At 47.4% G+C, this 12,789-nt stretch overlaps 1 protein-coding gene across 1 annotated transcript; it reads right to left on the bottom strand.

Moving 5' to 3' along the window:
- Positions 1-581: 581 nt before the first annotated feature.
- DSEL (dermatan sulfate epimerase like) lies at positions 582-5,520 on the bottom strand. Its single transcript, XM_090285400.1, has one exon. It carries the CDS (start codon positions 4,815-4,817, stop codon positions 1,179-1,181), a length of 3,639 nt encoding a protein of 1,212 aa, XP_090141526.1. The 5' UTR covers positions 4,818-5,520; the 3' UTR covers positions 582-1,178.
- Between the last annotated feature and the right edge of the window lie 7,269 nt (positions 5,521-12,789).

The raw sequence follows: 12,789 nt of genomic DNA, 5'->3' as shown, positions 1-12,789 counted from the left end.
ACGACTGCCTTTCTAATGAGATGCAGATGGTCAAGGAAACAGATGCCTCTGACATCATCTCCCATTTGCCGACGCTGGCAGTCTGGAAGCTCACTCAAAGGGCTGCCAGACGAGTTGGGCAGTTTTCCAATTGTTTCCAGTCTAAAAAAGACATGGCCCACGGTGGCTCTGCTCCTTTGAGTCATACGGTGACAATTCCACAAAAAGAAGTTTGATTCTGAGTCTGTGTCAGGCTCTAATGCAAAATTAATCAACAGAGGGAAAAAAATCCCCGAAAGTACTGGGAGTTTAGCAATTAGTAACTGTGGGTTGTTTTGCAATGACAGTGACAGAGAGGACAGGGTGGGAATGGCCTGAGCCTAGCAGCTGTGACTTCAAGGAGGCAAAAAAAAAAAGAGAGAGAGAGAGAGAGAGAGAGAGAGAGAGAGAGTTTTAAATAGATAAGCAGGTCGAAAATACTCCACCAGCCCTTGGCACCCAGATTATTCAAAGACTGATTCCATCACTACAAAGTAGAAAATATTAAGGAGGCTTTTTGGTCAGTTTCTGACCTGCAAAAACAAAAACAAAAGAACAAACAAAACAAAACAACTATATTCCTTCTGTATTTCCACCTATATTTTCCAGAAGGAATTCTACAGGTCAGATACGAGCTTCCACCATTCCCCCAGTGATATCTCTAAACATGATACACAGTGAAGGATTTATTTTCTTGTGCAGGATAAATGTGTTAGAAGGACTTTAAAATAAAGACAAGGAACTTCTGTAGTTCATCTTGAAAGTAAGAGATGCTGGGCTAATGCAACAAGGGGAGGCCTTGAGTGGTTTGGGGGTTCCGGGGCCAATCCACACAGTGGCAGTGGAGAAACAAAAAACTTTAACATCTTCCTGTCTCCGCTGACCACAAGAGAGTTTCCTCTACACCTCTGTAGGGGAAGCATTTGAGCAGAGTAATTCAGAAGCAAAGGCAAGAATGTGGTGACGTAAAAAGTAAATCGTGCGAGGCCAAATACGGCGATTTTTAAAATAATCTCTCTGTGCAAATCATTAACTGAACACACACACACACACAAACACACACTCACACACAAGAGTACAAGAATAAACAAACTCTTCTAATTGATGTCCACAGCTTGGGGTGGGAAGGATTAGTGCAAATCTCTGCTGACCCGCAGCGCTCAGTCTGTAAACGTGGGGTAGCCTAGACGGGCCATCAGTGTCCCACAGATGTGTTCAATCAGTTTAATTTTCTCTCTAGGCAAGTTCTGTTTCCAAACATGGATGTGACTTGGTGATATTTCCCCTTCATAGGGGAGATAGAAAAGGTTCGTGGAGGTGGCAAACAATATTTGGTTTAAACTAGCAGGAGACAAAGGGATTCCAAGGAAGGCAAAAATCCTTTCAGTGGTTTTCTGGGGGAAATGCACGATGTCTTCAAACTTGACCAGCTGGTAGCTGGGAGGCAGCAGGTCCGTGTTGATCCTCAGGGCGGCTGCGGTGTTTGCCAGCCACAGATGGGACAGCAGAGAGACAGCGTCCGACTCGGGTTTGGATAATTCTCTCCTTAACGATTCATACTCGAGAGCATAGCCTGAATTTAAGCTACATCTGCCTTTACCTCCCTCGATGTGAAACAATTTAGCTAAGCGCTCTGGAACATTCTTCAGAGAGTAAAGACTGGGTTTGCTACTGTAGAGCATTGAATAAATCCAGGCCCGAGGGTCCCTTACTATGTACAATGCCCTCAGTGAAGATCCCAAAACTTCCTGAAAAAAATGGAGCTTTAAGGTCCAGCTCCCGCTGCTTAAACTGAGCACAGGCCGTGCGCTGGGGAAGTAGACCAGCTGTCTCCTCAAAGCCCTAATGTACTCGGCATCTCTGTCAAAGGTGCCTCTCAGCCTACTTCTTTGTTCTGACAAAGACTCTCTCCTTTTCGATTTCCTTCTCCTGTCCTTATTCGATGTAAAATACGGGGCCAGTTTACCCCTGCTGGGCTCGTGCAGACGGATGTTCTGCAGGTGCAGTCTGGTGTCGTGGACTAAAGACTGCAGCCAGCCTCGGAGGAGGTGGAAACGCGCGCCGTGGATCTCGGACGCCTTCCATTCGCAGGCGTCTACAAATGAGTCCATCTCAAATTCCGTTTCAGGGATATCGATGTAGGCTGTGGGCACCCTGATGTAGAGGAAATCACTGCTGTTGAAAAAGAGTTGTTTGAGAATTTCGGCTCCTGAACCAGGAAGGGCGGTAATGACAACATCGGGGAGCTGGACGTGGGGCCCCGGGGAAGACGCAGACTTCGCGCTGGCCGCGGCCTCCGTCCTTGCCCATTTTGCACAGATGGGCTGCGTGCAAGGGCTCCACACATCCAGGAGCTCGATAAGCCACAGGGCAACGACAAGTATCAGAATCCACCGCATTAGCTTCCTAAAGGAAAGGTAAAACCGCCACTGAAAAGTTAAGATCAACAAGCTAATGCACAAAATCAACCCAATGGCTATATTAAATTTAAACCCAAAGGGGAAAATAACTTTATCACTTCTTACGGGCTTTACTATGGCTTGAGAGCCCAAACCAAATTGGGTGATTTGGCCCTGATCAGCTACGTTTGCAAAGCCACCGAATCCCAGGTAATTGAATCTTGTGTTCAGGTTGTAGTAGTCAGTTACTATGGAAACGACGTGTTCAGTATTATTGACGTTGAGAGAAATCTGAAGTCCAGAGTTGGAGTTATCAGTAAATCTGCAGCTGGAAACATTGACGTAGGGCCCATAAAACACATATGCGATTCTGGTGACTGTGGATTCCATCTGAAACGTCACATTCACAAACTGGGTCCACCGTTTCTTAAATTCAGCAGCTTGCTCCGCTTCCTGTATACTAGCGACGGGGCTACTGCCATGATGATCAAACCAGAACATTTTATAGTGTGCGTCCCACACATCCATCATGGCGCCATTATACCTGTTCATAAACCTATACGGGATGTACTTAAAATCAATATCCAGATTATGAAAGAAGGCACTGACAGATTTTATTGGGGAGTCGTCCTGCCTCTCAATGTGATCAACAACCAGCAAAGTCTGAGAATTGAGGAGAAGCAAAGCACGGTACACGCTCTTCAGCTTCATCGCCGATGAATAAGCAGCCACTGCTTCCCCGCTCACAAACAGCATGTCCCCGTGTTGAGAGGCAGTAATGACTTCCCCGGCTGCGTCCCCAACCTCCTCGCTGGTCCACTTGAGCCACTGCGAACACTCTCCCAGCTGACCTTCCCAGGGCTGATTACACTGGCTCGTGGGCGATGGGGCAAACACCAGCACGTTGTTCAGGTGGCTCAGCTTAGGTCCATAGAGAGCTTCAGAAACAAACACCTGCCCATTGGGAGCAAAAGTAAATGAGTTCTGATCTGGATGTTCATGTCCCGGGTTAAAGCTTCTCCACCCATCAATCCAGGAGTATGGCTGAAAGTGAACTATGTCATACACAGCTCTACCCCCTAGTTTCCCAGATTTAAAAGACACAAAGGTATTGGTCTGTGTATTTGGCAACCCAGCCCCGTAAGTGACAACACCCCAGTTAGGGAATGTGTGCATTCTGGCAGTACCATATTCAGCAGGAGGCTGTGGGGTGAGCTGGGGATCATACCAGATGTATTCAGTGTGAAGAGTACTCCACCTCTGCGCAGTGGAGGGGACCATCGGCCCATCTTTAGGTCGGTGCCTTCTGATTTGCTGAGCTAACCAATTTCCAGCTCCATTCTTTAAGATGAACTTATCCAAAAAAACCAGCTGGCTCTCTGGACCATAAAACCAATTATAATTAGAATCTGCTATGCCCACAGTTCTTTGGAAGCCCGGTAAAAGGGTGGCATAATAGAACCAAAAGTGCATTTTTAACCAGTTATTATCCAAGTTGTTGATATTAAAATGGCGCTGCGCCAGAAACACATACTGTGTGATTGATTTAGCTGTGTAGCTTCCATAGGCCACGCCTTCATCCAACGAACCATCGACAATATGATTCAAGAGAAACATCGTCTTTTCCATCACATCTACCACAGCTTGTTTCCACAAGTTGACTTCAGATTCCTTACCTCCCCCCGTCACCAAGGCCCCGGTGAGCAGTGCTATCATGTTAGTAGCTTGGTGGTTATGGAGGAGTTGTTTGCCCCATGAGCGGACCTTGGAATACTCGTACATTTCCTCAGTAATCACCCATATTTTTTCCAGATATCTTTGTCTTCGATGATCATCTAGTAAGTTATATAAAAAGTCAAAGGCAGTGGCGAAACCTGTTAAGGAATGGCCAACGGGAACCTCATCCCCTGGTGCATTCTCCACTAGCCAGTCTTTGTAGCCAACCATCCTGTCCATATATTCCAAGACAAATTCAAAGGCAACTTTGTCTTCTGGGCATAACAGGCAGTACAGTGCTAAAGGCGGCAGATTGTTGCCATAAATTTCATTCCACTTGGCAGCAAAGTCAGCATGCTTGGGTGGAGGCAGGTAGTATGCCGGGTTAGACAGCATAATCGTCACCGCGCTTCTGATAGCTCTAAAAAGATGCAGGTGGCTCGTGCGAGACTTCTGTCTCATGGACTGGACTTCCCCCGCATCAAAATACAGACTCGGATGAAGCATACTTTTCTTCAGCTTTTGCTTGGGTTGCAAACCTTCTACTTTCTGCATCTTAAACTGATCTATATCATCTGCGAAAACTGTCCAGTCAGAGTAATTGCTTACAGATTCCTCCAAAGTAGAGAAAGCAAACATCACTAATGTTAAAAATAAGAAATGTCCTGTAAACATTAACGCCATGATCCATCAGGGAGTTCCTTTCCTTAGGCAATCATGTCAAAAAGAGTGCTCAATGTGGTTCCCATCTGCTTAGTATAAAGCACACACGTAAGGCCTTGATAAAACAAAGACTATAAATCACTGATGCTGTGAAATCCAGCTGACATTCGGCTCATTCAAAGCAGGCACAGTTGCCAAAAAGAGAAAACGTACACTGTGTATCTGCGTCCCTGACACAGTTTTGCTTCCAATAAAGCTTCAAGGAAATGTTAAAATCTCTAGTTTTTCCACATCACACAGCAAGCATGGTAGAGCCAAACCTACTATAAATCCATGAAGAGTCAGAACACACATTGTAAAAGAGAGAGTAAGAAAAGAAAAAAGAAAAAGAAAAACACTCCAAAATCCAAATGAAGTCATTCTTAGCACAGGAAATCATCACCAGCCATAAAATCCTCACGCACATATCATGGCCTTGCGTGTGTCTGTCCAAAGAAGGTGGCAGAGCACTGAAATCCTTTGGTGGGCTCGGTTGTTTGTCTTCTCAACTTTTTACACTTCTGGTTTTGAGAATTTTTTCTTCTTCATTTTTGGGAGAAAAACATCCTCACCACGTGCCCGAAGTCCTACCTGGTTTTAAAAAAACTCACAGTTCCTGCCCCCATTTCAAATCTGTCTTTCTGAGGCTTTCTTACTCATCAACCTGCTGTCACCGAGAGGAGGCATTTTCTCGTCTTCTTTATCAGCTTCATCTGTACAGCTAGAGAAACCTAATCTCTTCAGCCACCTAGGTACTTTTCTTCCAATCACAAAGTCACCACCAGCAGCGAAAGAAAATTCCCCTTTCGCCAACACTGCCGGCTCTTTTCTGTTCCTCTTTCATGACATTCTTTTCTGGAGGAGGGGAAAAAAAAAACAAAGAAATTCTCTGAGGCTACAGGTATGCTGGGAGTAGACAGAAGCTGATAAATCTCGTACTGAACAGAAGTTTCAGAAGCACAATAAAATCCGTTATTAAGCTCAAGTGATTCTTTTTTCTCTTACACTTTTACATGCACACATTAAGATAACAATGCACACTTTAAGATAACAATGCATAGTCGCAGATAACAAGCACCTAAAGGATCTAACTTCAGCAACAGTATTTATTTTAATTGTAGCTTGTTTTAGTCTTTTTAAATGTTTCCAGAGGAGTGGAGGGTAATGAAGGGTAGAGAGGGTGGAGTGGATGGTGACTGAAAAGGAGCTTTGGGTGGTGGACACACAATCCAATATACAAATCATGCATCACAGAATTGTACACTTGACACCTGTATAATTTTATTAACAAATGTCACCCCAATAAATGTAATTTAAAATGTAAAAAAAAAATTAAATAAATAAATAAAACGTTTTTATTCAAATGCAGTTTACCCAGAGACAGCCCTGCTAAGATTCTTGTTGTTTTGGTCACAAAGGACTCCTGGGCAAAAAGCAAACACTGCAAGGGCTTTTTTATTCCGTTAGAGGGGTTTGACTTTCATGGGATCAGAAGGTGTCTCTGTAAGGGACCAGTCACTCTCCTCGAAGGAGAGATCATGACAACGTGTGGGGGCAAAGAAGGGCAGTTCCGCTCCCACCCTTCACCTGTAGCCTCGCGCTCCATCCTCACGAAGAACCGCCAGAGGGAGCTCAGACCCAGACTTAGGGCGCAGCTTCCCTCCGTGCGTCTTCGGATGGGAAGAACCGACCCAAGTTTCAGTCCTGGACAAGTCTCCTTTCAGAAGGAAACGTTAACGCCAGGAGTTTCCTGATCCGCCCCGCCTGTTGCATTTTTTTCTATGCTCTTCCTACGAACGTGCCGCCCCCATCCCACGCCCCCCGCGCCCCGAACTCTGGCGGTGGTTTGGGGACAGGAGACCGCTCAATGGCCAAGTCCGCTTACCTTCGGCAGATCCGGACACGGTCCGTGGGCAGCGCTGGGCCCCAACGCAGCGGAGGTGGAGAGTTGGAGAAAACTGCGGTGCGCAGGGCGCCGGGCCGAGCGCTCTCCCGCAGGGTCCCCGACCCCCAGCCACGCGCCCCCCGAGCTCCTACAGGCTGCGGCCCCGCACTCGTTCTCCACCCCGCGCCCCGCGGACACGCCTGCCCTCGGGAAACGCCGGACGCTCCCGGGCAGCCGCGCACCGCGGCAGGCAGATCCGCGCGAGGAGGGCGCTCTTGGGGACGCCGTGTCCAGCGGAGCGCCGGCGTCCTCAAGCCACGATGCCGCCGCCGCCGCGTCTCTGTGCCAGCTTCGGCCGCGCGGCCCGGGGAGGGCGAGAGACTGGGACGCGGGCCGGAGGCGGGGCGGGGCCTCAGGGCGGGGGTGGGCGAGGGGTGGAGATGCGGACCAGGGGCGGGGCGGGGCCAGCCGGGGGTGGTGCCCAGGGCTCTGGGAGGGCTAGGGACTGAGACTCGGGGCGGGGAAGGGCGGGGAAGGGCGGGGCCTTGAGGCTGGAGGCGGGGCCAGAGAGACTGGATGATAGGGGCTGCTGGGTGTGGGGCGGGGCTGGAACGACACGGGGGCGGGGCCTGGGCTGTAAGGGGCGCGGCCTTGGGGTGGAGGCGGGGCCAGAGAGACTGGATGATAAGGGCTGCTGGGCGTGGGGCGGGGCGGGAACGACACAGGGGCGGGGCGGGGCCGGGGCCGGGGCGGGGCCAAGCGTTCCCCCGTCCTAAGCGGTGGGGGCTCCAGGCCTGCGAGTTCCGGGGTGAAGCAGCGCCGCGCTCTGGGACTCTCGGACCCCCAGGAGGGGACCTTTAGGAGTGTGAGTGTCTGAAGTTCTCGCCCGCCGGCCGAGTCCTTTTGATCGTGAGGCGAGGACCACTGTGACAGGGCTGGGGGTGGGAGGAGGATGGAGGAGGCTCTGGGTGTGATGACAAATGCGAGAAGCGCGGGCGCGGGGGGAGCGAGGCTGCGGGGTGTCGGCAGTCGCCCTTAGGGAAGAGCGAGGGCCGAGTACGGGAGCGAGGAGGGGGCAGGCAGCCTGGCCAAGGTGCTGTCGCTTAGGAAAGCAAAATCAGTATCCCAGAGCAGTATGCAAGTGCCTTCAGGAGCACAGATGCTAAATAAAGATCAGGGGCAACCAAAAAACTCTCATTAGCCTTATGGATTGAAGGAGTTTCTCCGCAGTGTAAATATGGGACGGCAGGGGGCAAACAGGTGGAAGGAACCTCTCTCTTATTAAAGACATGGAAACGAATTCAGTAAAGACCCAGGCAGGTGAAGACAGTGAGCCTCATTACGGTGACACGTGTTGCGATGCTGGGGTTTGGAAATCCGAAGGCAGCTGTGAATCTTGCTGCACTCGACCTATTGAACTCCCAGGTATCTGAGACGGCACCTGGGCACGAGAGAACCCAAGGTCTGACCTCAGCTACCACAAATAACGCAGTAATGATGGGAGCTCAGGGAAATGTGAAGCACTGCAAATTAACAAATCATTGCCAACGGGGGATGGATGGCCCCTTCAGTTTCCTACTCCACCCCATTTTAGTAAATGGGTAGATGTGTCCATGAAAAAAAAAAAATGAGCACCTTGCTGATATCACTTCCTCTTGAAACCAAACAATAGACCGTTGCTAGAAAAATAGGTTTCAAATAATTTACCTTGGAGGTGAAAAGTGACCTCTCCCTCAATTTTGTGTTTTGTCCCCTGAGAACCCTATTCCAGTCCAAATGGCCAAAGTTGCTTTTGCTCTGGCAACTGGGTACCTGTGTTCCTCCCATTCCTAACTGCACGGCATCCTCTGCCTACGCACCATCACTCACTGGCTGAAATTTGTCTTTTGAAATTCTTTTAATCCTTCTGGTCTTCGCTCAGATGCTTAAATCCTTCCGTAAATACCGCCAAGGTTTTCCTAACCAGAATGAATGACTCAAGCACTTTACAGTCTGTGTCTATATTCAGTCCTTAGATCATGTGTTTTACACTTAATATTTTACCTGCCCAACTGCTGTGCCCTATGCAAAGCTCCTTCAAGTTGCAAGCAGTCACCCAGATCTCTTTTCAGCACTGTGTCTGTTTGAAATGATTGAACCTTTAACAGGTGGCTCACATTGGGCGTGGTCTTCTCCACTGAGGTTCATTCTGTAACAGCGTCTTCTGCTGAACTTCAGAAACAGAACTTCCTGCCAACGTCTGGACTGTCCCCCTATGTGGTCCACTAATTAGGAAGATGACTCATGACTTCCAGCCTCCCTTATGGGAAACAGTAGAGTTGGGGGATCGAAGAGCCCATTCCTATAGTTTTCTGCAAAGACGTGCTTCAGAAACTGCCTAGAAATTAGTGTTGGTGAACGATGAGTAAATACGCACACCATTTTTCAGAACGAAATGTGTGCATGGGTTCTTTTATCCTGAGGATCCCAACCAAGTGCCTCATTAAGGCAAGATGAATCATGGAGATTATTATACGCACTAACAACTGGCAGGTGAATTATTTTGTCTTCTATTCAATCTTTTTCTCCGAATTATTAACACCAATACAATCATTTTCACTGTACATGAACGTGTTCAGGTACAGACATGGCGCCCTTTCGGTTTTGCCCCTTATAGCTGTGCTAACGCTGTGGGGTGCAGCCAACCTCGTGGCATTTCCAGGTGAGCTTTCAGGCTAGTCCACATTAAGCAGCACTGTCCCCCAGTTGTGCGTGCACAGACATAAAATGGGAGCTACCGCTACCCAACACTATTGGCAGTAAAGGTGGAAGGTAAGTGGCACTGTGGAAAAAAGGAGGAGTCTTGTTTCTGGTAAACTAAAAATGGAGCGCTCCAATTATTTATTGCTCCTTCCACACAAAGTTGGTTATAAATAATGCAGCCAACTGTAGGAGGGATGAGCTATATGTTATGTTACTGTACATTAAAAACCTTTAAGAGTGTGGCAAGAGACACATAGACCAAGAGCTGCTAAATTCAGAATCCTGGAGCAGTATCTTATCTTAATGTAAGTGAAGAACAGTACAGTCTATCGCTCTGGGGATTTCCCGCTACGTAAAAATATCTTAAATCTACACGAGATTTAACTCGTGATTTCAAAGCACTTATGAAAATCTGTTTTCTTTATTTGAATGTCTTTCAACCAAGCCACCAGCCATGCCACTTACAACAGAGATGACAGTTTTTAGACTAGATTTCCCAAGGCAGGGCCTGTTTTCCTTCCTCCCTCCTTCCCACCCATTCTTCCTTCCTACCTTCCTTCCTTCTATTCTTTTTTAATTCTTTAAGAGCTAACCCAGAGCCTAGCACTTTGTGTTGAATGTATTGAACATGAATTATCACTGCTATTTTATGACAGAAGAGGAGAAAAGTCATAAACCTCTAAAGAACACAATCGGGAGCTTATTTTCTCTGAGAAGCTTTTTTACCACAAATTGGTGGTTGGAGCTGTGTCTTGAGGTGACTTAATTCAGGACTTAATTCAAGACTAGAAAGTCAGCCGATGTTATAAGGAGAATTTCTGCAGTAATTTCATGTCCTAAGATAGGTAACTTCATGTTCTGAGATGCAGAGCATAAGGTAAATACTACATCACCTTACAGAGAGATAAAGTGCAAGCAATGAAAACAAAGCGAGGTACTACATAATGTCCCTTGACTGGAATCTTTGTCCCAGAACCAACTGCTGCGCATTCAGCACAGACCATGTGCAGATCACTGGGGTGTGGGCTTGCTCGGGGCACAGATATGTGAATCTGAGGGTGATTTCATTATTCCTCACTTAATATGGCGCTTCCTTGACAGCGTTTTGGCTGAGAGCACAGATGCAGATTTCTTGAACCAATTACAAGACAAGATGTATTCTAGTGGCCCGTGAGCTCTGTCGCAACTAGTGTTTGCCCCAGAGTTTGGGGAGAAAGCAACTGTGATTGTACAGAAACAGACTCCGAACTTAAGCTGCGAACTTCATTGCACAATTAAACGGCAGTAATAGGCCACACCGATAATAAAGGAAAAAACCACAGATTTAAATCAGGCAGTAGAATGTGGAAATACTCCTTCTGCAATTCCTTTGAATCCACAACATCTCAAAATGACAGGGATTTTGCCCACCGAGTTGCTAATGAAGATGTGGCTGGGAGTCTTCCTTGAGTTTTTTTATCCAGCTGTACAAGATCCTGTTTGACAGTAAATGGATTTTTAAAAAGTTTTTAAATACCAAAGCCAAATTCCAAGGAAAGACATTTCCCCAGAAGTTTGCTAAAACCTTGTGTTCATAAACTGGAAGTTTTATTGCTACCATATCTGCTTGTATATAGTTTTGCTTTTACCTTGAAAGAAAATTTTAGACAAAATGAAACTTACAAGGGGAATTCAAAATTCACGCCCTCTCTGTCTTATACCAGATTCTCAGACCCGGGGCCATTTTGCCCCTCAGGAAACACTTGGCAGTGTCTGGAGAAAGTTTCTTTCTTTCTTTATTTTTTTAATTAATTAATTTATTCGTTTTATTTGTTTATTTACTTTTAGAGAGAGGGGAAAGGAGAAAGAGAGGGAGAGAAACATCACTGTGTGGTTGCCTCTCACTCGCGCCCCCAACTGGGGACCTGACGTGCAACCGAGTCATGTGCCCTGACTGGGAATCGAACCAGTGACACTTGTCTCGAAGGCCGACACTCAATCCACTGAGCCACAGCAGCCAGGCTGAGGAAAGTTTTGATTGTCACACGTTGGGGATGGGAGGATGAGGGCATGGCATGCCAAGGGATGCTATTAAACATCCTACACCCCCCCCACCCCCAAACCAAGAGCTGTCCAGCCCAGGTGTAAACACTGCTGAGTTTGAGAAACCCCACCCTAGCCCACGGATTCTAAAAGTTGATTACATGCAAAGTGTTGGTAATTGTTCACATCAGGTCCTGAATTATCCCTCCGGCTTTCAATCATCGTTTTGCAGTCAGCTCCAGAGCCAGGGCTTACTCATCTGTCCTCATGTGGTTTTCTGTTGTTTACCGGGTTCTGGGTCCATATCTCTTGGTTTGGCCAAAGACACATCTAAAACCAACTATTTCACCTCATAAAAGCATGGGGTAGGCTTCCAGGCAAAACTGGCCATCAGTCAATTCCTACAACACCATACAGGAAACAGTGACACTAAGATCATCAGAAATACCCTTCTGGGGTTTAAAAAGAAAAGCACACCCCTTCACACATAAAGGCAAACACATACATGTGCACACACACATGCACATCTTGACCAACACTCTTATTATCTGACTTCTTTCCTGTAGGACAGTGTTTTTCAAATTACAACTCTTGGACCACCAGTATCAGAAAGCTCAGGGTTTTGTTTAAAATGCCAGGGTCTCAAGTGGATTAAGACTCTGGGTGTGTGTGACCCAGGAATCTGCACCTTTAACATGCTCCCCGGGTGCACACTGCCTCTGAGCATCACTGTGCTAAGATAAGGATGCTCGTTCTTTTCTTCTTCCCTACACACCGGGCAATGCCTGTGAGGGGCCACTTGGCATGTGACAGAAATTCTCAGGCAGGCAGGAACACAGAGGCCACCGAGGGAAAGAAGTTGATGTTGCAGAATGACCCAGAGTCCTGTAGGGCACTACTTTGCAGCTAGTTTCATTATTTCATGTGCTCATTGTTGATTAACACGCGAAAGTGTAAAAAAGTAGGATTTGTAAGACAGTGAGAAAGGAAAACTTGGGATGGTCTGGGCACAGTGGAGCTTGTATTACACATTTTAGGGGCAAATTGCTTAAGGGGACAATAGCAGAGAAGTTTGCCCCAGGTCCCTAAGGAACCAGCTCACAAGTCTTTATGAATTTCCCAGAAAACAGAGGTTAGCTGTGGAGTAGAGGTGACAGGCTGTCTTTGTACAAAGTCAGTCAGTAACCTGTCCTGGGTGCTGTCACCTTAATGAGACCCAGTCCGCACACCATGCTTCCGAAGCCATCCTCACTGGACAGCCGCTGGGGAGTTAACTTCCTCCCTCCATCCACCCCGCCCGGGAGA

The sequence above is a fragment of the Furipterus horrens genome, unplaced genomic scaffold (assembly GCF_987537825.1).
Source record: "Furipterus horrens unplaced genomic scaffold, mFurHor1.1.pri manual_scaffold_8, whole genome shotgun sequence".
Lineage (NCBI taxonomy): Eukaryota > Metazoa > Chordata > Mammalia > Chiroptera > Furipteridae > Furipterus > Furipterus horrens.
Note: the sequence above shows the minus strand (reverse complement) of the source record. Positions and strands in the feature narration are given on the sequence as shown.

What these genes read in the sequence shown, in the direction of transcription:
- DSEL (XM_090285400.1), bottom strand. Translation starts at nt 4,817, where the DNA reads ATGGCGTTAATGTTTACAGGACATTTCTTATTTTTAACATTAGTGATG.